The following is a 27345-nucleotide window of genomic DNA, read 5'->3' on the forward strand; positions in this document are numbered from 1 at the left end:
CCAAGGTATAATACTCGGTATGTAAAACATATCTTTGCATAGATTCTACTTTTTTTAGTTGCATTTATAAAAATACCAATTTACATTAATTTTCGTAATTTAGCCATAATATTATGTTTGTTACTGTATAACGATATATAATTTGATTTGAAATGTTTAGACTCTCGTCATAAGTACGAAAATAGATTTCTTCAAAAAGGAATTGTTCATTTTTGCTACAAGTTTGTAAATATTTATGTAATAAGCTAGAGCAATAAAGAAGCTACGTTTTTGGTATATTTTTCTAACTGTTCTTCTAAAATTTAATGAAATTTTATAAACATCCAATGGAATTTAATTAAATCCGGTAAAATTCAGTGGGCAAAATTCAACCTTTGCTTTGACAGTCGAATTTTTTTTAATAAAGATAGTTTCTTGACGCCTGTTCGTATATATTTAACGAACTTTACTAAAAAAGAGATTAACTGACATTTGCATAGGCGATAAAGTTTTGTAATTTTTCGAATAAAGATCTCGTTCATAAACAGCACAGTCTTGCTTTCTACAGAACTTGCACTCGTTACTGCTGTCACCTCGAACAGTCGACGAATATACACGATTCCACACACCTGCCTCGCTATTTACGCGCCTGCATTCTGTTTCTACGTTCGACTACTTCCTCCGAATGTTCTTATGCATTTGCATTAGAGTTCCGAGAACGATGACATGTTGGTTCCCTTGAAAATTTCATCACGGCGAAAGTGCACAGTGAATCGATAAACTTCGGTTCGGATTAAGGGCTAAAGCTACTTAATATTTCATACGTACAAATTGCGACTTTATTATGATTTCTATGCGTATCTTTTATACGATGTGATCTTTAATTTGATCGATTTTTAACGATGAATATTTTGTTGCGCTACTGATTTTTCAATTTCACTAATTTGTTTGAAGATCGTTTAATATTTTACCGAATAATTATCTATAATGATTTCTACGTCTAAGGATGTATAATGTATGTATAACGTACCATAATCTTCAATTCTGTTTCTTCTAAATTCCATACTACGAATTAAGAGTTTTCTAAATTGTCATACGTTAATCATTTAAATATTTTTTAACGAATCTTCGAGTCGTTTTAAAACGCGGATACTCGCTGTCATGACTAGCTGAAGAGTTAATCTTTCGAAGCATAAATTCGTATTTAGAAAACATACTTTATCTCTTGAGAATTTAATGACCGCTGCTGGCGAACCATTTCTTCCCTGATTCGTGTCCTCCCTTCTTTCCATATTTCTTATCGTGTTGATGATGACTATCGTGGCCTTCAGCGAGCTTGCGACCCTTCTGTTTACGATGGTGATGACCCTCCTCGTGATTCTTCTTTTTACCATGCCGATGCTGATAGATATATCAATTAATATCAAATTTGACAAGTTTAGAAACGTTTGAACGTTTAGAAATCATGTAACAATTTCTTACCATTTGGACAAATTAAAACTGATCCACGAACAAATCAAATAAATAAATGATAAATTTTTCAGGAAAGGAACCAATTAATTTCTACATGTGAAAAGTTGCACAAGAAATTATCATTTTAACAAACCTCGCGACGAGCAGAGTCCGTATGTCCTTTCTTCTCGTGTCCACCCTTCTTGCCTTCGTGTTCGTGGTGGTACCCTCCATGTTTCTCGTGTTCCCCATCCTCGTGATACTCGTCGTAAAAATCGTGCTTCTTCTCATACTCGTCCTACAACACTCGTCTCGTATCATAATTTCTTAATAAAACTCTTTGTGTTTAGAGAATTACATGTTTCTTAAGATATCCACGTAGCGACTTCAGAAACTTTTATCCACCCTATGTATAGTTTCTTACTTGAAAAGTTTACTGGAAAATCGTAGAGGAATTTCCATCGAAAATTCGTCGGATTAATTAAACGGAGATTGAAGTACGTAATTTGTTATTTTTGAAATAAAAACCTTCTTAGAAATACTGTGCTCTCCTTTGGTGCTGTAGCCTTTTTGGTGTTTGCCCTCCTCGTCGAATTTCGCAGTTTTCTCGCCTTCTTCGCCATGGTGACTCTCGTCGTAATGATCCGTCTCCTCGTGTTCCTTCTCCTCTTTCCCCTTTTTCTCGTCGTACTTTTGCTTGTGGCCCTCGTTGTCATGGTGGCCCTTCTCACCCTTGTCGAACTCATGGAAGACCTTGTAACCCTGTTTTCAAGCATTCGTGATCGATGAAACAGGCATTCGCGTTATAAAAATACGATCGTACAACAAATACGGGCAAAATGCCATACAGATACAGAAATTGCTACAAACTGCGGATTTCCATGCGTTCATAGGAGATTTGAAAACGCAAAATTGCATGGAATGCACGTAATATGGAAAAACTATACAAAATATCCAAAGTACTTCCTATAAAATATAAGACAACTGTATTCTACCAAGGATCTACTCGGTCGATCGTACTCTTAAAAGATACGAATTTTCATAAAAATCCACGGTCTACTCGCCGCTATAAATATCACAGAAAAGAATCGGAAAACACCAACGTTATAATTCATAAAAGAGACTGGTTTGGAAGAAGTCAAAGAATTTTCTCCGAATGGCCATATTGAAAAGAATTTTTTGGACGAGTAACGAGTCCATTGACGAATTAATTGCCTCGTGGTCAGCGGCCCATGAAACGAGCGCGAGAAGCAATATCGAAGGGTGCGTGTACCGGACAAAGGGGCGAAAATACCGTCTCGTCGTTACGAAGAATTTCCCGGTGAAGAAAGAAGCGTCGTTCGGTCTCTGCAAAGATGTCGTTCGCGCAACGACGACCGTATAATAAATAATCCCTTAAGAACACCGGGTGGACACTAATATTACGGGCGATAAAAAGGGAAGAGAGTCTTGGACGTCGACGATGACGAGTACGGCTGCAGGAGAAGAGAAGTGTTGCATGCTCCCAAGGAAATTTGTTACAGCTGTGATATTGCAGCCAGATTATCAATTAGCGCCGAAATATTACGGTTTGCCGAGTTTATGATGAAATTACGATGATATTGGGCGTATTTGAGAAATTTGGAGAGAAATTTAAGGAGATTGAAAAATAATGTATTTACACTGTTGTTCGCAAGTGTATGGATTTTTTGATTAACATTAACGCGTAAATTAACGAGAAGTTGATATTGTAATATAATTGATATTGAATTATAAAATTCAATCGTTTATCGAAGATATTGATATTGAGAATTGTTATTGGAAGTCTTCCCTGTAGTATCGAAGCATTTTACGAGTATTCTTTTATAATTCGCAATAAAGTATTTTTTTTATGTATTAATAATCATTCTTGAGAAAAGATATCGAAGAAATAATGGATCTTGTTACTGCATCTTTATGACCTTTATCGTAACGTTAAACCATTTCAACGAGCATTCTTTTATCATTTTCTACTTTAAATGCATTGTTCGTGTGTTAATTTATTTCCTCTGGCTTTTTCAGCGAGCGATAAAATTAATTCATCAATAACGATTTGTATAAAAACTGCGAAAGCTTCTACGAAATCGTTCGATAAATGTAAAAGGAATATTCTCATCCCGTTATTACACTGCGGACATTTATGCGTTTTTGACAAGTGTAAATATGCAAAAATCTGGAAAAAAATGTACAAATGCAAAAATATATGAAATATCGAAAGTAAAGCGCGTATTATCAAACTTAAAAAATCAAATACACACTTTATTTATCTGCATCTATGAAGATATGAATTTGCATAAATATCTGCAATTTATTTAACGTAAAAACAATCCAAAATAAAACGTCACGCTTAAAACATCGTGTTTTCTACTTTTTTCTTTTATCCTTCTTTTAATGAAACACGTTGGTAAGAATTTTTACGAACGTGCATTTCGTAGAAACTGTTGAACAATTTTGCACGAGAAATTCGTTCGAACAATGGTGCTGTACCTTGTCACCCTTCTCGTCGTCAACGGTATGATGATCTTCCTCGTATTTGGTGCCGCCGCCCTTTTCCTCTTGCCTTTCTCCACCTGTTTGAATTAATTACCGAATAAAGCTTTTCACCCTTTGCCGAAAATTTCTCAAGAAATTCTCGAACTCCATGAAAGGATGGTGTTAATTGGAGTTATTAAGGTTCACCGAGTAACTGAAGGCGTTCTATTTCGGTATTAATTAAGTCTACCGTTTCTTGCATCGAGAAATGAATAAAACAAAGGTGACAATTACAAAGAATGATTCCTTTGATCTCTCGAACGCTTGAAGCATTAGCCACGAATTTTTATTATTAATTTAATAGTTTTGTAAATCGAGGAATATTAGTTTTGAATCGTATCTTGAGATTAAGATTCAATTTGCTTTCATTTACTTTAAGAAATGTGCTTTTGCAAATTAATAAATGCCTATTGTGAATAAACTCGTTTACTTTGACCAGCGAATCTCTCTCAGACGATGATTTAACGTACCTTAAAAAAGTAATTAAACCAGCTACTTCGAAAAGTATGTATATAAACGTATTTACCATTTTCTAAACAAAATAACGATTCAAATATCCAAGCAACTACGAACAGACTTCTCGAAAACTATTACTTGCCTTCGTGTTCACTAGCAGCTACCTCGAGATCCTTCACGTGCCGGAAGTTCACAGGATCGTTCTCGATCTTCTCATCGCCAAACGAATTACCAATCAGAATCGAACCAATTACCAAAACTAGAATGAATCTTGTAAAATGTAATATCTCACAACGTATTGCCATCGCGTATAGAAATATACAAAGAGTAAAGAAGAATCGTAAACTTTAAAAGCAAATATGTAAATTAATGACGCAAGAGAAGTCTCGTTATTTAACGATGGGAACGAAAGCAAACACTGAAGATCGCTTGGATTCGATCGACAGATTTATTCGAGGCGTAGTTCCTCTCTCGCGTTATTTTCCTTCCCGCTCTGTGTCCGATGATCGCGTTTTTCCGACACGAAGAAAGTTCGTTTCCGAATGAACGATGAAAAAAGATGCTTTCACTCGATTCGCTCGACGATACATTTCCCATCGCTTGACATCGATTGCTTGTTAAACGCGATCGTTTATCCGCCGTGTCTATTCAGAAGGTTCATCGACATGGATATTCTTTTAACAATCCCAAACGCTTTCCCTTATAGATAGTTGTTGAAAGAAGATCGGAGAGTTTCTTTGCGATATTCGAAAGGATCCACGCGTTTATTTATTTTTTCGTACACTGTCTTTCCTATCGTTTTCTATTCTTTGACACGATCGATACGTAGATTGCGAACTTTTATGCAAACTCGTTTTTATATCGGCTTTGTATAATAATTTCTATTTTACGAATTTTGTACAAAAATTATTGTGGCCACGTGATCAAACGAAACGATGCAATTAAACAATGACAAAGATGTGTGTCACGCAGCAAATATTAAAGTGAATACTCTGTGCTTTTTTGTCATAAACGCAGAAATATCCGGAGTCTATCGATAAGACAACACGGGTCGTTTAATACTTTGCTGGAGTATTGGAATGTAAATGTTTCTGAATTTTGTTATTTTTATCTGCGCGTGCATATCGTATTTTACTATATTGTATTCTTGTTTTTATATATTTCGTGTTATAGGTCACGACGTAACGAAGTTATGAATTTCGTTAGCAGGAAAAGTATAGTAGTCACGCTTCGAGTTTCAGGAAAATGGAACAGACATAAATACACGCGGGCAAGGAACTAAAACCTCCGCAAAGTCACGCGAAAAGTTCGAACTTGAAAGCTCGAACCCATCCTGAAAACGAAGGAACGAATGAATAATATCTGAAAAGAGGTACAAGAGTTTAAGAAAAAATGATCAAGGACTTCTTAGATCACTTTAGGATTTTTTCACGAACAAACCATAAAACTTTTTCGTATTATCATTTTACACATATATCTGTTTTTGTCTTAAAAATGTTTGTCGATATTTTTGAATAAAAATTATCGATATCACCATTGATATGAATCAATACAGTAATCATTTATACGTCATGTAGCATGGTGTTTAAAAAGAAAAGTATGTTATTGACATGATGAAACAAAATTAAATTACGAAATGATAAAAAAAAAAGGTTTTCACGAGTGGAAGAAAACGATGTCTTATGATTTGTACGATCATTGTCAATTGACGTAAATAAGAAATGACGTTCTTTTAGTTAACGCAACGTAGCACGTGTATAAAGTATTACCAGAGTGTTTTCACGGAACGCCATAAGCTCTAAGTCTTTCTCTTCTCGTACTAGCGTCTTATTTTCGCACCTGAGAAACGAGTTCCCAAGCTGTTGACATTTCATAGTTTTCTTGAGTCAGCACCGCTGGTCCATTTATTTTCCTTGCGTTCAACAATCCTCGAATAACTTTATAACTTCAGTTGCAAGCTTCTTTTTAAATTTAACAACCTAAGAATAATAGTTGCTTAACACGTTACGTTTCATTGCCAAATCTGCCACTGTAAATAAAACGCTACAAATTACGATAAGAAATTGAAATTAAGATTGAAGGGCGAAACTAATATTCTACTAATAATAACTAATATTAAGGGCGAAATTTCGGGTTGAAACTAATATTCTGAAAAGCTACAAAACGCGGATAGCTCTGACGTCAAATGTCAAATGTGACAGAAATCTCGAAGTATACTACGTACAAAATTAAAGGAGATAGTTAAAGGACGCGCAGTTCAAAAATATCCTTGTTATCTCTTCTCTATTTTTTCAGAATAAAAAGAACCCGATGGAAAATTAAATTCCGAACACTACGAGAAAATCGTAAAATAAAACAAGATCTTGAACGTTATAACATAATTTCGAAGTACTTCAAGTCAAAAGTCTAAACGAGATAATAACGAAAAGACTAATAACTGTGTAATAATTTCACCTTAAATAACAAGTACAATTGTAAAATATTCCACTGAAATATTCTAAAAGAATTACCTAGTCAAACAACGGTAAATATTAGTTTTGAAAACGCGAAAAGACATGAGAAAATAATGAGAAAAACATGAGAAAACTAATACTGCAACGCGAAGTAACGACAAGAACTAAAAGACAACTACGGTAGAAAATTCCCAAGAAATCACCTCGTGAAACAAAAATGAATATCCTCGACGAAATACCCGTTGATATGCAACTATCCGTAACGGAACAGCTCTTCGATAGTCAATAGAAAGTTCTTCGAAACAACGAGATCGAAGTGGAAAGAAGCATATAAACGGAAGCCGATGGATAATCTGCGTTGGATCTACGATCGTTGAACACCCTCGTGGACGCTAGCCATCGAGCAAACATCGACTGGAACGAGGGGAAAAGTGGATGAAGCCGCAGCGCAAACCGAGCTAAAAAGAGCTGGCTGGCTCTTTTTCATCCCTCGTTCCTCTGATATCTGGCGACCTGCTAAGCCATAAGAGGGAACTCTTTAATAGTGCAGTTTAATGAATTTCGCAATTTGTAACTAGTCAGGTTGCGCGGATAATCGGCCTTTAATGCCGTTCGAGTGTTTCGTCGCTGCTTTGAGCTACTTTCTTCCAGGATGTCGCGAAGACTTGGATGACGTCTGGCGAGGATATCGTAAGACGCGTATTAATTAATCGATAGACTATGAATTTGCACACAAATGTATATCTTTATGGGTGCAATTGAAGAAACTGAACTTAAGAAGAGATTTGTGCATCGTTCTAAGTATTTTATGCATCCTTATTCATTATGTACGCTAAAGGGGAAAAGCTTAAAGACTTTGAGAACGAAAGGAAAGGAAGGAGAATTTTGATCGTTTGAAGTTCCTAGAAAATCTGACGTTCAAATCGCTTTTGTTAAGCGGACGAAGTAAATATTATACGTATAGAGACGTATTTATTTATTTCGTCGATCATCGAGAGATACTTTCATTGAAATATTGCAATTTCTCTTTCATCGCGTGCTAAGTTTCATCGAGCAGTAGATGCTCGGCGGTGGACGAATCGATTCGAAAGATTCGCGAGTTAAGGGTATCGTAACTTTTAGGGGCTATTCGAGCAAACAATCCGCGTAAAAAGATCCTGTGAAAAGAATATCAAGGATGATCGTGTTGCAGGACTATAACGACGGAGGACGCTAAAACGCGTCTAAAGAATTACATTTTTTTTTTTTTGGATAGTAATCCGATCGTATAACTCTAACGATGCTTTATACTTCATCCCTTAATATCTAAGCCACACAAGGCATGGAAATAAAAAAATATATCCATCGCATATTTATCTCGAGAATTTTTTAATAAATTTCCAACATTTTATATGAAGTCTTCTAAGATTCCTCTGTTCCTTTTTTCTTTATCACATTTTCTTACAGATTTATGTACCATATATTACTTAGAATTCTAAGTAAAAATTGAAGACGATGCAGAATAAAATAAAGAATAAAACGTTTTACTTTGATACGATATCTATGAGAAAATATGAAGTTGCGACATTACACAGAATGTAATGAAACACGTGGGGTCCACATCCAGAGCTGATTGTACATCTAAAAACATATGTCCTATCTGTCTTCGTTTATAAGACGCAGCGAATTTTCTCTTCTGATTTCATGTTACCTAATTACTTTCGCAGAAGATGCTCAAAACGACCACCTTCCATTTCCAAGCCTATAGACGTCCTGTCATGGATCCAGTTACACTCTGAATGGTTCCTGGTGTTTCCCGAATGTGTTGCAATGTGTCTATTCTGAACCTTGGTATCCCAACATTTTCAATAGCTGTTGTTCCATTTACAAAATTTTTGTACCTCATAGACAAAGACCTCATAGCCAGAGCGTGTTTATACGAACATTTTTCATTGTTTTTAGCTCAAGAAGCGGATCTCGCATGTTCTGTTACACCCGATATATGGAAAAATAAATTTTCTTTTATCGAGAAATGTAAAAACTTATCATTCCCCCTTTCTCTGTGGATCTTTCATATAAAATAATAATTGTTGCAGTTATTATTGCATACGGTATTACTAATTATTCGTTAATTATTGCTTATTAATTATTTAGTAACTATAATTATTATTATTTTATATGCAAAAGTCTGTCCATAAACACAGCATAACTGTCAGAGATGACACTGTTCGAGAGCACCCTCTGACAAGCCATCGTGTGGCTAACGAGATATCGATAAGCAAATTAGTCCGCGTGTGTACACCGCCTTAAGCGACTAGGCAAATAAACAGGGTCTCGGTTAATACTCGTAATTCGATTTCCATCATCCCCTATATAAGCGAAATCGACTGTCGCCAGTGTCGTTCGCTCCCAAAACTTTCTTCACGAACCTGACTCTTTTTGAATACATCGATGATTCTTTCAATCGTTGAGCGTCGTTGATTCTCCGTACGAAGAAATTTCGTGGAAAATTTCGTACTACTTTGTGACAGTGTGGTGCAGAAATTGGAGAACCTAATCGAGAGATTTTTTGACAAAGAACAAGGAGCGAAGGTTCGTGGATTTGAAGTGGAATCGTCGCAAGTTTGGAGGTGAATAAATTAAAGGATAGAGTTGTAGCTGTTTCCAGAGTTTTGGTTCGACGAAAACGTGTTAGTGGAGATTGGTGTGCATTGGAAAATCGGTGGAAATTCGGTTCTTAGATAGCTCGCATTATTCGTGTGTTGCGATTGGGGGTAAAAGAAGTCGAATATCATAAATCTCTTCTTTTCCCAAAGATCTAATTCCCCTATTAATTAAAATACAACAATAGCGGATATAAAAGATATTTGTCGCTTGAAGACTCGTGTTATAAAAGATTTTCTTCGTCTTATAGAGCTTCGAAAATTGTCCTTAAAGCCGTAGTCGAAAATGGGCTTCGAGAGGACAGAGAGAGAGGTAGAAGCTCCCCCAAACGAGATGGAAAGCTACGTAGTTCATCTTCCAAGGCCTTTGAACATCGAAGAAAAGAAATATCTATTAGCAGTGGAACGGGGCGATCTAGTTAACGTCAAAAGATTCATTCAATTTGCCAATAAGGGTAGCGTGAACGTGAGTCTTTGTTCCAATCGATGCTTTTTCTTAATCGACTTCTATTTCGTGAAAAGGGTACAACGTATTTAAATCTTAGGGGAAGTCACTGGACATAAATTGCGTGGATAGTTTGGGACGCGGCGCTTTGTCATTGTCCATTGATTCAGAGAATTTGGAAATGGTTGAATTGTTGGTGGTAATGGGCGTGGAGACGAAGGATGCTCTTCTCCGAGCGATCGATCAAGAATTTGTGGAAGCTGTAGAGTTGCTGCTCGAGCACGAAGAATTGCTGACTGCTAATTTATTGGCCGAGGAAAACTGTGAGTGATCGATGTTCCATCCTGCTATCGAATCTTTTAATTCGGCGAAACACGTGGACAATTGAGAAAATAGCAAACGATCGAACCTGACGTTTCTTATAAAATATCCATGCGATCTGCATTTGTAGCGACGAAAGATGTGATCCACAGTTGGCAGAAGATCGATCCAGCATCCGCGAGATATCCGCCAGAAATCACGCCTCTGATTTTGGCCGCGCAGCGGAACAACTACGAGATTTTGAAGTTGTTGCTGGATCGCGGTGCCACTTTGCCCATGCCACACGACATTAAATGTGGATGTGCCGATTGTCTGCGATCGACCACAGGTAAAACACTCGAGCAATCCTATAAAATAAATTCCCAAATTCGTCTTTCTTTAAAGACTTCTACGTCTTTTTTCTATCAAAAAAAGAAGATTTCGATAAAAGTACCGTAAGTTGAAATATAAGCCATCGCTAAACAACGCTACAGTTGTTACAATTAAACTCTTCGTCTAATTGTTGATTGCCGATTTCTTTCCATTGGTCACGCGATTTATTTTTCATGTTTTCGTGCAACTTCTCCGAACGAGAAAAAGAATAAATTTTTCCAAAGGTTTCTCTAAACGAATTTAGCAGTCATAAACATTGTCATAATTCGTTCTCGAGTAGAGCATGACGTCAAGCGTATAGATAATCTTCGATCAAGTTAAGTTCCATTGCTACGAACGTATTTCTATTGCAGTGTAGCAATTAAGGGTTCAAGAAGAAGAAAGTAAAAGGATCACTTAACAATTTTCGAAATGCTATTATAAAAATGTCAAAGTTATATAAATCTAGAAACTCGAATCTGATTTAAAACAGGTATATTACCCTGACATTATCATTCGTTTTTATGCCAGGCGACCCACTGAGACTTTCGTCCACGAGGATTTCCGAGTACAAAGCATTGGCAAGTCCAAGCTTAATAGCGCTCAGCTCGCCAGATCCATTGCTAACAGCTTTTCAATTAAGCTGGGAACTTCGCGAACTGACGATTGCCGAACCGGAAAGTAGGGGCGAATATCTGAAGCTTCGACGACAGGTGGAGAGGTAAATTTCATTCTCTTTCATTTAGTTATTACCTTGTCCATCGATATTTCATTTTGTCGCGTGAATAAATTTAAATTTTTAATTTTCTACAACGCGTTAGCAAACACGTTGCATCGTATATTCTTCAAAGACGTAGAACTATATTTAAAAAAATAACGCGATATAGAAATGTTGCAGTTATAAAAAAGTAAATGTAAAAAATATGGCTATTTCTCTTGAAATTACAAATTGTCCTTTCTAATATGTAAACCTTGGAGATCTGGAAATATCCTTAAAAGCTTTCGTCGATTTCATTTCAATTAGATTCGCCGTTGATCTGCTGCAACAAGTGCGAACTACCACGGAATTACACACGATCCTCAACTATGATCCTGAGGATGAGGAGAACTTAGTCACCAGGAAGCAGCTGGCTAGATTAGAATTGGCCATACAATATAAGCAGAAAACTTTCGTCGCTCATTCCCACGTGCAGCAACTGTTGGCGGCGATCTGGTGAGTTCGTTACAAAGTTCCCTCGATTTTCTGCTCCTGAATTATCCGCGTGAAATTGCCACTGGCTGTTTGCAAACTTTATTTCGTATATTAACAATGAACTCAATTACACTGTAACTATCAGACCTTCTTGTTACGTTTTACTGATATTAAAACCGATTACTGATATTAAAACACGATTCATAAAAATCATTTTGCGAGGTGGAAATTAAAGAAGAAGCAGAGAAGGGAGAGGACATTAAGATGACGAGATCGTACTAAGAGGGATATTCGGAGATCTCTCTTAACGTTACAGCTTTATTTTAATTAGAATTTTTCAACTAGAGCAAAAGAATCTTGGAATAGTAAAGATAATAAAGATACTTGTTCCTCGAGAAGGTCATTGAATTAAGCTTTAGAGTTAGGGCAAAGTTCAGTTTCCTAAAAATCAGTTACTTAACAGAGTTTTCGTTTCCTTATGGCACAAATTGTAGAATAGTCAGTGGTTCGTTAAAATAACTAACTGTATACAATGGATAGACTGTGGATGTTTATACAAATTTATATTATTGGTCCCATAAAGAAGCAAAATCTAACCAAAGACTTATTTCGATCACTAAATATTACAGCACATACTATATTTTGAGTATTTTACATATTTTTACGTATCATATACATTCTGTACGCTAAAATAATTCACAATATTAATAGCTAATTATTAAATAACACAACAGACTATCTATTAAATATTTTTACGAGAGTAGTTAACTATTAAATTATCTTAATAATTGCATAAGAGTGTGAGCAGAATATTAATTCTAAATTAAATTATCTTCTTCTTATTCGTCGATCGAAGGTACGACGGTCTACCTGGCTTTCGGCGTATGACCACGTGGCAAAAGTGCGGTGTTCTTGCAAAAACTGCCCTCATGTTTCCATTCTACTCTATAATGTACTTACTAGCGCCAAATTCGAAAACTGGTCAAATGATGCGAAAGCCATTCGTCAAATTTCTCGTTCACGCTGCCTCGTACGTGTTCTTTCTATGTAAGTCTCGACGATATTAATAATTGTTGGAATGAAACGATCAAGTTAGACGATGAACAATCGTTGTTTAGTTATTTTGATGCTGGTGTCGCAACGCGCAGAAGTGGAAATAGTAAAGATATTCGGCAGCGAGAAGGCAAAAAGGGATATCGAGATGGAACTAGCGAGACAAAGGGGCGCAGCCCCTTCGTTTCTAGAGGGTGTAGTTGTTCTCTATGTTCTTGGATTTATTTGGCAAGAAATGAGAGAGGTACTTTCTACTTTTTTCTCTATTTCGTTTATTACACTACACTATAGGCCTTCGAGTTCATATAAAAAAAATATATACCGCATCAAAGATGTATAATACATTCTATCGATGATAAAATGTATCGAATGTACGTTGTTTAACAAATTGGAGATGATCTTGGAATCTTTGAAAAATCTCTGTCCAGAGGAAATTATGCCACAGCTACACTTCATTAACCATCTTAGTTTTTAATTCCGTGGAATTCTATAGAATTATAAGCTCGAAAATGCAAAGAATTCGTTCGTGTTAGGAATTGTCAAAAACTGCTAAGCTTCGTTAAGAAATGTAGAAATAGATGGAAAATCCTAAAGAAAGGAATACGAAGATCTCGTATGAAACTAATGTACATGCATAAAACCGAGTTTACTTTGGAACAGTAGATTTAACACATTATGTCGTAGAATCGAATAACAACAAATTAATACGCTACAAATTTCAAGGCCTATGTGGATGGCTTGAAGGCATATTTACGAGACATGTGGAATTTCATCGACTTCACCAAAAACTTTCTCTACATCGCAACTGTGGTTCTTAGAACTGCCGCGTACCTTCAACAAAGAGCGGAGATTAATCAGAACCCTATGGCAGCTTTGGTCCCGAGAGAAACATGGAGCGATTTCGATCCTCAGCTGATAGCGGAGGGTTTGTTCGCAGCCGCTAACATCTTCAGCGCTTTGAAACTGATTCATTTGTTCAGTATCAATCCTCATTTGGGGCCTCTTCAGGTACTTGTTATTCCCGATATCGTGAACCTTTTTAATTAAAAAGATCGATTAAAAATTGGAAAAAACAATGCTAAGAAGGAAATATATAAAATAGATAGAGAAAACAGAAATATTTGAAAGAAAGATGAATAAAAGGATTGGTACGTAAAATGAATAAAATGTTAAGGAAAAATTCCGAAAATTTTCTAAAATTACAAAATTACAAACTTCTACGATCGAACGAAAATCTCAACAGAATTCTCTTTTTGTTTCCAATTCTGATTTTTTTTAAAGAGCTCCATCGTCCTTGATCTACAGTATCATCGTTGGAAAATACGTTTCCTTCCAGATATCCTTAGGTAGAATGGTGATAGACATCGTAAAGTTCTTCTTCATCTACACGTTGGTACTTTTCGCCTTTGCTTGTGGCCTAAACCAACTGCTTTGGTACTTCACGGAATTGGAGAGACGGAAATGCTACGATAACATCGCGGACCCATCTTGGGATCCTACCAGCGAGTCCTGTTTAAGATGGAGAAGGCTAGTATTCGTGCATCGTAATCAACAATCATTTATTAAAAATTATTTTCTCCGATTTCTCAATTACAATCCAACAATTACCCTTTTTATAATATTCTCCGATAGATTCAGCAATCTGTTCGAGTCGTGCCAGAGTTTATTCTGGGCTAGTTTCGGAGGAATTGGCATAGAAAGCTTCGAACTCGCAGGTAAACCGAGAGAATCATCCAACTTTTATGCCATAAATCTATCTTATTGTTTTCTTTTTTTAATAAATCATAAATTCGTAAAATAATATTTCTCGATTTTGATTAATATGCATTAAAAAAGCTCTTGGTTTCGTTATGTCGATTTCTATTTTGAGGAATCAAGACTTACACTCGATTCTGGGGCCTGTTGATGTTTGGTTCATATTCTGTGATCAACGTGATCGTTCTGCTGAATCTTCTCATCGCCATGATGAGCAACAGCTACGCTGTCATCGAGGTAAATCACTTTTCATAACATGAAAGAACGAGAGAATTTCGATTCGTAAAATGCCATGTAAACAGGAACGCGCTGACAAGGAGTGGAAGTTCGCGCGGACGAAGCTATGGATGAGCTACTTCGAGGATGGCGACACGCTTCCGCCTCCGTTCAATATTCTTCCGCCACCGAAATTACTCTTCAGACTGTGCGGCCTGCAGAAGAAGAAATTCGAAAGAGAAACGAGCGATCGCAAGCGGACACACGAGTCTAAGTAATAATCGAGCTTTAACAATAATTCATCGCATAATACAAATTGATAATAATACTAAGACTTACAAGCTATACAGTGGGTTATTTGAAAAATTCATAGTTCAATTTCAGTTGATATTTCAGTTTCTGACAATCGACATAAAGTTTTGCTTTCGGCGAAATTGAAAGAGAATAATATATCAAGATTTAGAAAAATAGCGAAATACTACGTTCTAGAAGATATTGTTCCTTGTTAGAGACTATAGTCTTTTAATAATCCTCCTGGATGAAAGAGTTCTTAGTATGCTAAGAGTTACCATATCTACCATGGCGTTTTACGAATTTTACGACGTTCTTGTTTGCTCTGATCAGGTACGCAGCCGTGATGAGAGCTCTGATATGGCGATACGTAGTGAACTCGCATTCTGAACACGAAATGGATCCTGTTACCGAGGACGATGTTCACGAATTAAAATCAGATTTGTCATCTTGGAGATGCGAATTGCTGGATATCTTACAGAGGAACGGCATGGATATCGCTGGGGCTGATACTAAAGAAAGAAGTAAGCGATTTCGAGGATTTTAAGAGAAAAGAAATTTTAATGTTGATAAATGTTGATGTTTGATAAATTGCTGAATAATAAATATAGTATTGGCAAAAAAAACGACAAATGAGGAAATAAGGAAATTCTAGAACAAAAATAAAAAATATAGGATACAAAATAAGAATATATCTATAAACAATACGAATGAATATGGAATATTTATAAGAATAAAAGAATTGAAATAAGTAAAGTACTTTTCCTACGATCGATTAAAATCTTTACTGAAAACTTCAATGACTCGTTCAACTTTTCGATTAATTATTACAACTAACTAACTCTCATCACTCCTGTGAACAATCAGCCATTCTAGGCAAAAAGATGAGGGTCTGGGAACGCCAGCTGATGAAGGACTTCCAGGTAGCAGTTCCTGTCTCGGGTACGGAGTCCGAAGAACAGGTAGATTCTCTTCAGCAACCGGATGAAGACGAAGATAACATCGCCAGATGGAAAAGGATTGCCAAATTAGCCGTATTAAAATCTGCTAATCATCGTTGGAGCCAGGTGAAAATCGTGTTTGAACTTACGTAATGAAATTAACATTTGATTCGTTGTGAGCGAAGAGACAATCAATGAAATATTGCAGGTCGTGGACAGCGCGATAAAAAGCTCTCAAATTGGTAAAAGTAACAGCAAAGCGTCTCTTCAAAATCAATTGCATTTGAAAGCAGCCATGGAAGAAGCACAGAGATTAAACAATAAGAGCCCCCTGCCACCTGTGCCGCCTGTAGAGCTACCTGAAAGCACAGCTTCGACGATTCTTCATGTTCTTCAGGATATAGTCGAAACTGAAGAGAAACCGCATGAAACATTGACCGAACCTCCGATTTTTACTCTCACGGCAAACCATAATGAAGCTGTTGTTAAAGTAAGTACCACTTTGCGTATTAACACTTTAGATAAATAAAAATTTACATACTTACATATTTATTTATGTCGATATATCTATTATCCGTTTCTATATTTATTTATAATCTAAATTGTCGATTATAGTTAATTAAACTTTCATAGATTAGTAGCCTGAAGTTCAATGAAGCATAATTCTTTATATTTGAGTATCAAAATCAAAAACGATTTTGAGCAGAATCCTGTTAATCCTCCAATGGAAAATTTTGGATTTCACGGAATTTAATTAACTTAGTAAATTTTCTTGCAAAATATTAAACCTCAATCTTTGAATATAAAGCCAAAAAAAAAAGATTTTGTGAAAATTCGTAGTAGTTCTCCAAATTCAAGATCTCCGTAATTCTTTTTATCGAAACTCGAACTAAAACCTATGAAAATTCCGGAAAATATTGTTTCCCAATAGCAAATTCATTATTCAAAGGAAGAAGTTCTATAAAAATCTTCGATTGCTGTTAATAAGTCTTAATTTTTTCTTAATATATCATGAAAAAATTAAATACTTATAAAATGCTATATAATTAATTATAAGACACAAGTTTCTTAATTCAAAGATTGTAATTTGTTCGTACCTTGCACGCGCGTATGTTTGGATCCCGTCTAAGGGGAGTCACGTAATGGGTTGTTGCTTTCCTTTATAGACGAAGCCCGTGATGTCAATGGACTATGTCGATGAGAAGCCCGCTAAGATTGCACCACCAGTATCGCTTCGTACGCCACCGCGAGTCGTCAAAAGGAAGTCCGCGAACTCTTCGACCACGGCCTACCAACAATCGACTGGTAAGAACTTTGTTATTTTTATTTAAAGAGCGCTGTTTTATTACTACATTCATAGCAGAATTAATCAATACTACTTGCTTTCACAAAGCTCTTATAAATGTTTTCAATACAAGGGAACTGTTTTCTCATTCAAATAAATAATAATAATAAATCAATATAAATAAATATTTTCGTTGATCCTCTGTATAAAAAGAAATTCAGTCAAATATCTATAATGTTCGTAAATGAAAATAAAAAAATGGATATATTTTTATTCTATGTCTCCATGTTTGTTTTCCATTAAACTTTGTGCGTACTTGAGTAGAAAATTTTATAAAAATCCTGTAAGCTATTTCTATTGCGACTTGTGAAATTAATTTCTCTATTTTTTTTTAATTTAGTAGTTACGATTCCATTTGAAGAAATGAACTTCTTCTTTTAATAATACGTGTGTTTACAGAAACATCATCGGCACTCCCCATCCACGCAATGAACAATCCCCAGTCTCTATACGGTTCACCAGTGAGGGCCATGAAGAAACCTAACACTGACACAGAATCGACGTTATCTGCCCATACGGATGGCAAAACGATAAAGTCACGATTGAAACCTACGCTGAGTCCGAAAAAGAATTTAAACATGCCAGAGGATAAAGAAAAGTTAGTGGACATAACGTCTCGATCACCACGAGTATCGAATAATAGGTCGCCTCGAAGAGGTGGCTGGCTGTGAAACACTGAATAAATAATATAAAAGAAACATAGCTTATGAAATTTCATTTAGGCATATGAACTGAACTTCATTTTATATTCTTTAAAGTAAACTGTTAAATCCAATATTTTAAAAAGACAAATTGTATACTATACATTTTTACGACATACGTAGAGGAGATAATAAATCAGCATCGAAAGGACGGTGTAAAGTATTCATTTTTTATTTCTTAAAAAATATGTGTATGTATTAGAAATGTCAATTTAACGGAATAAAATACAAGCTTGTACAGCTGAAGTATCGTATATGTATATATTTCTTCGCTCACGGGTACAATCGGTGTTGTGGTTCAATGGCGCTGGACACGAGGAAACAAAACTAAAACAATGCATAAGTTAATGCACTAATCGTATAAAATATATCTCAACATCGTGACGTTCGAAGAAACTTTGAATGATGGAATTGACGAAGGCAAATGGCTACTGCCATTTTGACAGCATTTTACGTGTTCTTTCATTTGAATAAACTCGATTGGCTACGCGTTTTTTTCACCTTAGAAATAACTTAAATACTGACGATACACCATAGGTCAAGTAACTATACTCTCTAAGCGGCTTGCACCACTTTGCTTTGTGGACCTTTCTGCGTAGAGCTAATTTTGTCGCCTAACGACAGCGCCATGCCTTGACTTTTCGCTCTAATACGGATATGACCGACCACTGGGGCATCTGGTTTATTCAGTGGCTTCTCGATGGACATATTCGCCAGTGCATCCTCACCGAATATCGATTTCGCGTACATGTTCGCTGCCATGAAACCACACTGTCCAGAAAGGGCCTGAAAATATATTTGTTCCCCTATTTTTAGAAATTTGACATTTAAGGTTTTGCTTGCCACCGTTAATGACAATGCAAATGTTTCCTTTTTTTAAGAATCTTGCTACAATTTTTTTCACTATTTTTAAAGTTGATTAAAGTTTCACGAAAAAAATGTATATATACATATTTATAAAAAAAAATTAAATTTAAAGTACAGTACCTTTTCTGGAGTGAGACAGCGCATATTTGTAGATTTTAGTAAGTGAGCGAGATACTCCCTCAAGTCTGATAACGTCGTATTTACAGACACCTTGTTCTCCCATTCGAATTCTGCCCACATTTGTCTGAATTCCAAGTCGGTACACGTTGCTGGCACTATATAATCCATGATATCGATATGTATGTCATTCAACACCACTACGCTCCTATCAGATCCCGCGCCAGACACGTCGTAGACTGAAAATCGATGAATTCGCGTTCTTATATGTCTTTGATAAACAAAGTAGCAGCACGAATCTTTATTAATTACCTATATTTCCAAATATTATTCCATTTTCTGTGGATGCCACTTTCACATTTGCCTTAATGCTTGCAAAGTCTCGAGGAGCAAGCACAATAGGCTGTGGTCTCTCTACAAGTTTCAAGTCACCCATCGTAGCAAGCTCTAACGTACAATTCTGCAGAGTATCTTCGGTCTGATTAACGATTAATACATCGAGTACAATGTCGTATTGATTAACATGAACAAGAGCTTCTGCATAAACAGGGTCTGAGAAGCCAGTTAATTGGGTAACCTTGCTCAAAGCACTGGGAGTTGGCGCATCTCCACTAGCACCGGGTCTTCCAGCGACAGCAGCACTCAAACTTTGTTCGAATACATCACCAGCTCCACCTGCCAAGTCCGAACCACGGCTCAACTGTAAGAATTGTATCGCGTCGTCTACTTGAACAACGCTACTTGGCTTCTCCTTTGCCTGTGTGAACAAAAGAATGCACAATTTTGCACAAGTACTGAGACCAAGACTATATAAGAATTAAGGAAGAATATATTAGATAGATTTGAAAAAAAAACCTTTTGATTCTGTGAATCTTCTTCAGCTTTCGCTGTCAGCATTCTACCAAGAGCTTCGCGACATCCCTCTGTGAAAACTTTCTGCACAAGTGTCGTCGGGGAAGCCAGTGATCTCAAGCATAAGGACAAACGTTCTGCATCATCGTGCGTTATTGCCTTAGCAGGGAGACCCGAACGACCCAACTGCATTACGCTGGACATCACGAACATCGCTTCAGCCTGTATACGATTGCTCTTTTGCACATCTATTTCAAGACTCTTATAACGAAGCGCTAATTTAGCTAAGGTTGTAGCTAAAGACGCGCCTATGAAGAAGTCGCCTTCCATCATGTATTGAACTAATGCTGGGCGTTTTTCTTCTTTCTTTCCTGTAATATTAGAAAAATAAATGTTATAAATGCTATGTTTTCTTTTTTGTTGAAGAAAATCAATATTTTAATCATTTTCTAGTGAAAAAAACAACAACATATTAAAGTAGTTAGGTAAATGGTAATAAATAATTACGTGAGGACGCCGCACTAAATGCACTCTGACTAGCATATGTGCCATCTGACGTGACCAACTGTGCTGGTGTAACTTGTGCGCTTCCATCTTCTGTTGATTTCTCACCAGACTGACGTTTATTCTCTGCTTCCAATAATGGTAATTCTCCTAAAGCAGCCCGTATACGACTCAGTACAGCTTCTATGTCTTCTTTCGACGTTGCATATTCACCAAGAATCCACAACGCTGCTCTGTGTACCCTTACCGATCGTATATGTGGAAATACCTATACATAAAACGCAAGATTAAAAATTGATTTGTTGAGATATGAAACGAATACAAATTTGTTAATTTTTACTTCTTTAATACGTACCTCAAGCAGTTTCTCTACAATAAGTGGTCTGAGATTTTCAAATCGCTGAATAGCTTCGCGAACAAACACAAGAACGTCAGTAGCAGCGGCCTCGTTATTCTCAGACAAGAAATCTGTTAATACTGGAATTACTGTAGCCGCCACGTCCGAAAATTTGATAGAGCAAGCATGTAGTGTTCTAACGAGTAATTGTCGATATCGACCAGCGTCTTCGTGTTCTCCGCCAGCTGTTCTAAGCACTTCTTTCTTCAGTAATTGTACCATTTCCTCGACTGTGCGGGTTGTTACCAAATCCATCGCTAGAGCTAATGTTTTTGTTCTAACTTCCAATGCTGGAGAACCTAAAATATGAATTAAAGCCTTAATCAATTTTTTATATTTTGAGTTACTAGTTTTATTCGTCTTCAGAAATTTACCTAGAACCCTGAGTACATCCATTACCAAATCTTGAAGGACCCTCTCGTAAACAGGACTATCCTTCATTGCAATCAAACGATCTAAGACAATCAATTTAACATTATTATCACTTTCTTTAACAACTAATTCGATGTAGCACGAAGCTGCAGCTTTGATCGCCGTAGGAGCACTGGAGAGTGTAACCAAAGTACCAGCTGCTTCATAACGTACAGCAGCACTGGGTGAATTCAACAAACTATAGATGCATCTGATAAAACGAGCTCTCTCTGACGGATTTGCAAGACAAACCTATAAAAATATACGTTTATTAATATTTGGTATTCGATGTTTTACTACCAGTAGGAGCTTGTTTAAAATATATGCACCTTGTAAATTAATTCTACGATAACTAACTGCAATATGTCGCCAAAGCTGGGCACTTGATCCAAACAAGCTGCTAAATAAGACAATGCTCTGCTCTGATCAGCATGTAACAACATTAGGAATGCATTTCTCCTACAAGACATATCCTGTTCTCCCTCTAAATATTTTGCTATTAATTCTGGAGCATCTGGTATAAGAAATTCAAAGTTTCTGTAAATAGTAAAAATAGCCAGGACTGCATTACGTCTAACGTAAGAGTGTCTATGCTCTAAACACGCAATTATCGCAGGCATCAGAGGCTCCAAAAGTTCTGGTTCCTTCAATTTGCACAAGAATCTGAAATATACAAGCATATTTTTAAATTAGTCTAGCATTTCAACAACTAAAGTAAAGCGATCGATATATTTATACCTTAAAGTCGATCCTCTAACAAACTCATTAGGATGCTGCAAATCCTTTCTATAAGCATCGCAAACTAAAATCATCTCCTGAAGCAATTTTCCATCGGGAGAAGTTTTGGGTACAATTTCCCAGAATATCAAAAGCAGTTTCTTTATGGTATGATCCTGTAATGGTAATACAAATCTAATGATAGTCATCAAAAGTCCAGGCAAGCGTTCTCCATTCAAAATCATGTGAATGGTTTTCTTAAGAGCATCGATCTTTGTCTGAACATCGCCTTTCTCCAGATCTTGTTTTAACTGCAGTTCGTTTAATGGTTCGGTATCGGTTGGAACGTTTATCAAAGTATAGCAAGGTTGTTCGACAATAGTACTCATTTTTGCGGTTACTTTACACTATGTCAGAAAACTTTTTCTTCTACGACCTGCAAATTAAGAAATCTGTGTATAATTTGCGACTGAATAATCAAAATGATCGTGTGATATATTATTCGGAAAATACATTGAAAGTGAGGTTAGGTTGCCCTCCACTATACCTCTATTTTGCCATATTGAAGACGATACTATAGATTGTGTTTATTGAGCTTGACATACCTGATCAAAAGAAAATCGTGCAGTAACAAAAAGCAACAATATCTTTCAATTGGTCAACTGACATTTATACGAATCTCGAAACAATGAAAACAGCATACGTGTCAAACCCCTGCACAAGGGGACTATTCGAATTAGGAATAGATAGCGCCACGGTCTACGCTTTCCACGTAGATCACATATTTTTGAATTCGTCATTTTATTTCTTTTCTAAAATATTCTTTATATCTTGTTTTTGTGCAAATATAAGATTTACTGTCATTCATTCTTCTTTAATTCTATAATACTTCGAGTTTAAAACAACGAACGATCATGCTTTAACACAAATGTACGAAGAAATGTTTCTATAAAATCTGTATGTAAATCACACGGTAAAGAATGTTTATACTTACGTAATATTGAATTGTTAGTACTTCTTAAAAAATTATTAAATGTCACTGATCACAGAAAATATTTAAACACGTCATTTTCTCAATTGTAATTAATTTTAATGAGACGATTGTTTTAGATGATAGATATGAAAGTAAAGTGTATGTTAATTTAATTATTAATATTGTCAAGGCACATTTAAAAATGTGTGTTTTAAATTCGTACGAGTCGAAATTTTGCTAAAGATCTAATAATAAATTTAAATATCCAATAATAAATGTATTACAAATTACAAACATTTAAATGTTTTTTGAAAATTTCTTAACTTGCATAATTAATCGAACCACCTGATTAAATTACAATTCTGTTAATAAGCAGGTATTCACTTGCATCTTGTTTTTGTTTACTCTTCAAGCAAAGATTCGTAAAAAAAATGTACAATTAAAATTGTTCCCACAAATAATTCCGAAATGAAAGTACAGAAGAAAAAAATAAGAAGTAAAGCGTATACTTACTAAATAAAGCGTTTAACCTATTAATCGAACGAGATACATTGTTACTAAATATTATTAATTTATTTCCTTCAAAGATAAACTATCTCGATTAGCGAACTGTCTCAAGTGGAGCACTACTGACCTAGAAAACAAACTGAACTAAATAGATTGCAACTGCGTTCAAATAAGCGAATAACCCGTTCGCGAACTTCACCAACGAAGTATTACACGCGATAAAAATACTTTGAACAATTCCACTATTAAAGAGAATAAAAATGAAACAAAAATTTAACGATCTAATTCTTGTAAGAAAAATGGATATTATGTTGCTTCATGGTATTCGAGTCATTTTGTTGCAAATAGAATCGCTCGGGGCTATTGCATAATCGCGTTATCACTTATATAGGATATTAAAAAATAATTATGTTGCGTTTCGAATAATTACAGCATTTTTCATTGATAAACAAGATGACCATATGACACATTACCATATATGTATACGTGATCAGATCTCTATGATTGACAGGCGTATTTTTCTCTTTGAATAATAAACATCCATGTAGAATTTTATTGAGGATGACATATATCTTTAAAAATTTTCCATTTAACATATGTGAAACCAGTTTCGTTTTATGTTTTCTTCGCATTTTGCTGCGAATATTATTTTTGTGAAGTTGAAGAGATTAAAAAAAAGCATCAAATTGAAAGAAGAATTATAAGTATAAAAGCTTCTAATAGGCTTAGAAAAATCAATCAAACCTTATTGTAATAAGAGTACCTGGTTTCGTTATCGGAAGAATAAAAACAAATACTCGGGTGAATTCCAATCGTAATCGGATTATGATCTATATAGAAACAGGCTAATATCTTCAATACGGATTAAAAGTACACATCCGTAACAGCAAATTGTGTAATATGAAGCAAACTTTTTTCAATTATTCATTACATCAATAAACATCAATATTCAATGAAATCATTACATTAATGAAACTTCATAATACTCTAAGTATTACATAATTTTATATTATATTGTTACGTTATTCTGTATCATATGTTACACATCGTTTCAGGTACCAATAAAATATCTTATATAATACATTTACATGTAGCCATACAAATTTTCTATGGCAAATGTTGACAATTTACATAATATTTCTGCGAGTCAGCGTAGATATTAGGTTGTCTCAAAAGTTTCTTTCGTTTTATAAGGAAATAATAGGTGAATAACAAAAAATGGATAATCTATCATCTATTATTTGCTTATAAAACGAAAGAATGTTTTGAAACAATCTAATATAAACCATTAACCAGCGAAAGCAATCGATCTCGTTAGACACGATTAGAGAAATTCCCATTGGTGGTCGCTGTTAATTTTTCGAGATTCCAGCTCGATGAAGCGGTTTTATGGCGTCAGACGAAATTAGCGGCTAGATCGCGCGCGCGCCGGCTAATTGCAAGCGTCTCGACGTGACGCCGGAGCCGATCCTCAATTGCTTCTCGTCTCTGTCTTACCTACTTTTTTCGATTAACTTCTATTGCACCGGGCGTTGCACGCACGAAGGGGGTCAGACACGCGTTTAACTCGTTCTGACCATCTCTCCGCCATAATCGGCACCGTCCTTTTTTATCTCTTATTGGCGTAGTTTCACGGAGTTTCAGCCCGATCGTCGGGAATATCACTCATTATTGCCACAAAGAGCTTCGCGTTCGTCACGCTGTCGGCGTCTCCTTTGTTGTTTCGATCGCCCGAATCATTTTCTATAGTTGAACGAGCTATTGTCCCGTTTCGAGCGATTCAGTTTCCTCTGGTAATTGGTATTTCGTTCGTCGTTTTACGGTCTATGCATATAATTTAATGCCCCTGAAGCAATTTCAATTAACTCTGTAAATTGAAATGTAGAGGAGAGGGAATGTCGTAAACGTTACTTTCGTCCAGCTTTTCTTGCAATTTTATTTGACTGCATCTATAGAAAGACTAGTAGTTTAGATGATAGTTTCTATAATAATAATCGATTCTTCCCATTGGCTACGATTTTACGGTTTACCTTCAGATAGATGCAGTTTCGCCGTATTTACATCATTTTCTCGCAATGAATAAACTTGTGGAAATAAATTGGTTTACCTTTTAAGAAGTTCGACGCTGACAGCGAGATTGAGAAATTTGCGAAAAGATAAATCGACGATAAAGGTCGATCAATTTGTCCAAATTCCTACAGAGTTAAACACTGTAATACGTGATCAAGAAGTGTACGATTACTTATATACATATATGTTCGAATTTCTTACGTTTTTTAATGACGTAATGATAAGAAACTGTATTAAGCCGGCAATTATCTCGGTTAACCATTCGTTCTTCAAAATTCTACCTTCCTCTGTTATGCGAATATAAAATTCCAATTAAATACAATTTATATTGACTCGAACAAAGTGAGCAAAATCTTTAGACAAAGCACAACATCTTAGCGAATAAGTACTTTATTTTCTCAAAGATTCTCAACGCACAGCTGAAAATTTAAGTACGATCGATCGTATAACAGTCGTCATTCAGATTTTCTGTTCAAAAATGACTAAACTTTCTTTCGTACTAAAATTATTAAAATTACTAAAGTTTCTCGCATGGCATATCAATGATAATCTCGCGATTCATTACTAAACTCTAAAAAAGTTAAATAATGAACTGCAAGGTTGTCGTTAATATCCCATGCAAGGAATTATTCCTGGATTATCGTAGCATAATTTCGGATTCGGGCAGCATTTCATGGCAACGCTTTGGAAGATCTGCCTGCTCCGATCCTTCGAACTTCTGGGCATTCTGTAGCCGATTTCGTCCAGAAGTTCTTCCAATTCGTCGGAGCTTAAGCTGAAGCCGAGCAGATCTTCTGGACGCCGTGAAACTTCGACATTCTCTGTAAAGGAAATCGATTTTCGCTTCATTAATCTTTTACATTCCCGATCTGGTAAAGTATTACGAAGAAAATACATATACACTATACATTGTTGCATGAGAAAAGAAATAATTTTCAACTCGCTTTAAATATTCAACTTTCGATATTTAAAATTGAATATTCAAAGATTTGTGTTGATAGAAAATTAAAAAATTCCTACCGATATAAATATAAACAACCGCGTGGAACATTACCATTACGTAGATAATGAAGTAATAGCTGGACATTCCCCATGGATCGTTTTATCCTTTCTCCCTTGCAGCTATTCATAATCGCATCCCTGGCGACGTTTTTACACTGTAAGGACTGTCGGCTTATCGTGTTGGCTATCGAGATCTCGACTATTGCCAGCAACATCGTCGTGAATAACGCCACTCGAATCTGACACATGTCCACCAATGATACCGTTTCGACTAAATTCCAACAAATAGCAAAACAGCTGTTTCCTCGGATCGAGAACGCGAGATCGTCGATTCGCCGGTCTTTCGGTTACTCCATATATTAACCACGATCCTTCGTACTTTTAACGAGAAAGTTATCAGCTTGAACGTGTCGCCAGACCGACTTTGCAATCGGGTTTGTTTTAATTGGATAGTTGGATTTTGTGTTCGGTTTATCATTTTATCGTCACTAAAAATGTTATTGAGGTCAAGAATGGGTATAGATGGAATTATTATTACGTATTAATTATGACGCCATTCGAGTTTTGGATGATTGCAATTGAAGTAACGCGTTCCTACGGATAAGAGCGTTCATTATTGATTTATTATCATCCATTATTATTTATTGTTATCAGTATTTATTATTCGTATATTATTATTGAATTATTATCAACATACATTCTCTTTATATTATCGTTTATTATTCATTTATCCATCGTATTATTCATTTTCGTTTATTATTCACAGATGTTAATACTTTAGAAGC

At 35.8% G+C, this 27345-nt stretch overlaps 4 protein-coding genes across 4 annotated transcripts; 1 reads left to right on the forward strand and 3 right to left on the reverse strand.

Annotated features, from left to right (window-relative positions):
* Window positions 1–1139: 1139 nt before the first annotated feature.
* LOC117234938 (putative eggshell protein) lies at window positions 1140–4742 on the reverse strand. The gene is made up of 5 exons (XM_033496525.1): window positions 4580–4742; window positions 3937–4019; window positions 1960–2193; window positions 1586–1729; window positions 1140–1380 (listed from the first exon to the last, which is right to left on the reverse strand). The coding sequence occupies exons 1-5, from the start codon at window positions 4740–4742 to the stop codon at window positions 1213–1215; spliced, it is 792 nt and encodes a 263-aa protein (XP_033352416.1). The 3' UTR covers window positions 1140–1212.
* Window positions 4743–9557: 4815 nt separating this feature from the next.
* On the forward strand, window positions 9558–18292 carry LOC117234925 (transient-receptor-potential-like protein). The gene is made up of 18 exons (XM_033496510.1): window positions 9558–9643; window positions 9784–9998; window positions 10078–10300; window positions 10429–10626; window positions 11181–11370; window positions 11674–11862; window positions 12698–12888; window positions 12960–13138; window positions 13618–13902; window positions 14231–14421; window positions 14527–14609; window positions 14765–14886; window positions 14952–15139; window positions 15490–15680; window positions 16024–16223; window positions 16306–16587; window positions 17264–17402; window positions 17842–18292. The coding sequence occupies exons 2-18, from the start codon at window positions 9819–9821 to the stop codon at window positions 18111–18113; spliced, it is 3303 nt and encodes a 1100-aa protein (XP_033352401.1). The 5' UTR covers window positions 9558–9643; window positions 9784–9818; the 3' UTR covers window positions 18114–18292.
* Window position 18293: 1 nt separating this feature from the next.
* Window positions 18294–22760, reverse strand: LOC117234926 (coatomer subunit beta). The gene is made up of 10 exons (XM_033496511.1): window positions 22614–22760; window positions 22030–22444; window positions 21621–21954; window positions 21255–21543; window positions 20839–21179; window positions 20487–20751; window positions 19983–20350; window positions 19440–19884; window positions 19131–19366; window positions 18294–18929 (listed from the first exon to the last, which is right to left on the reverse strand). The coding sequence occupies exons 2-10, from the start codon at window positions 22395–22397 to the stop codon at window positions 18699–18701; spliced, it is 2877 nt and encodes a 958-aa protein (XP_033352402.1). The 5' UTR covers window positions 22398–22444; window positions 22614–22760; the 3' UTR covers window positions 18294–18698.
* Window positions 22761–25933: 3173 nt separating this feature from the next.
* On the reverse strand, window positions 25934–26817 carry LOC117234958. The gene is made up of 2 exons (XM_033496550.1): window positions 26613–26817; window positions 25934–26379 (listed from the first exon to the last, which is right to left on the reverse strand). Exons 1-2 carry the CDS (start codon window positions 26806–26808, stop codon window positions 26165–26167), a joined length of 411 nt encoding a protein of 136 aa, XP_033352441.1. The 5' UTR covers window positions 26809–26817; the 3' UTR covers window positions 25934–26164.
* Between the last annotated feature and the right edge of the window lie 528 nt (window positions 26818–27345).

This window comes from Bombus vosnesenskii, unplaced genomic scaffold (genome assembly GCF_011952255.1).
Source record: "Bombus vosnesenskii isolate JDL3184/JDL3185 unplaced genomic scaffold, Bvos_JDL3184-5_v1.1 scf7180000013311, whole genome shotgun sequence".
Taxonomy (NCBI): domain Eukaryota; kingdom Metazoa; phylum Arthropoda; class Insecta; order Hymenoptera; family Apidae; genus Bombus; species Bombus vosnesenskii.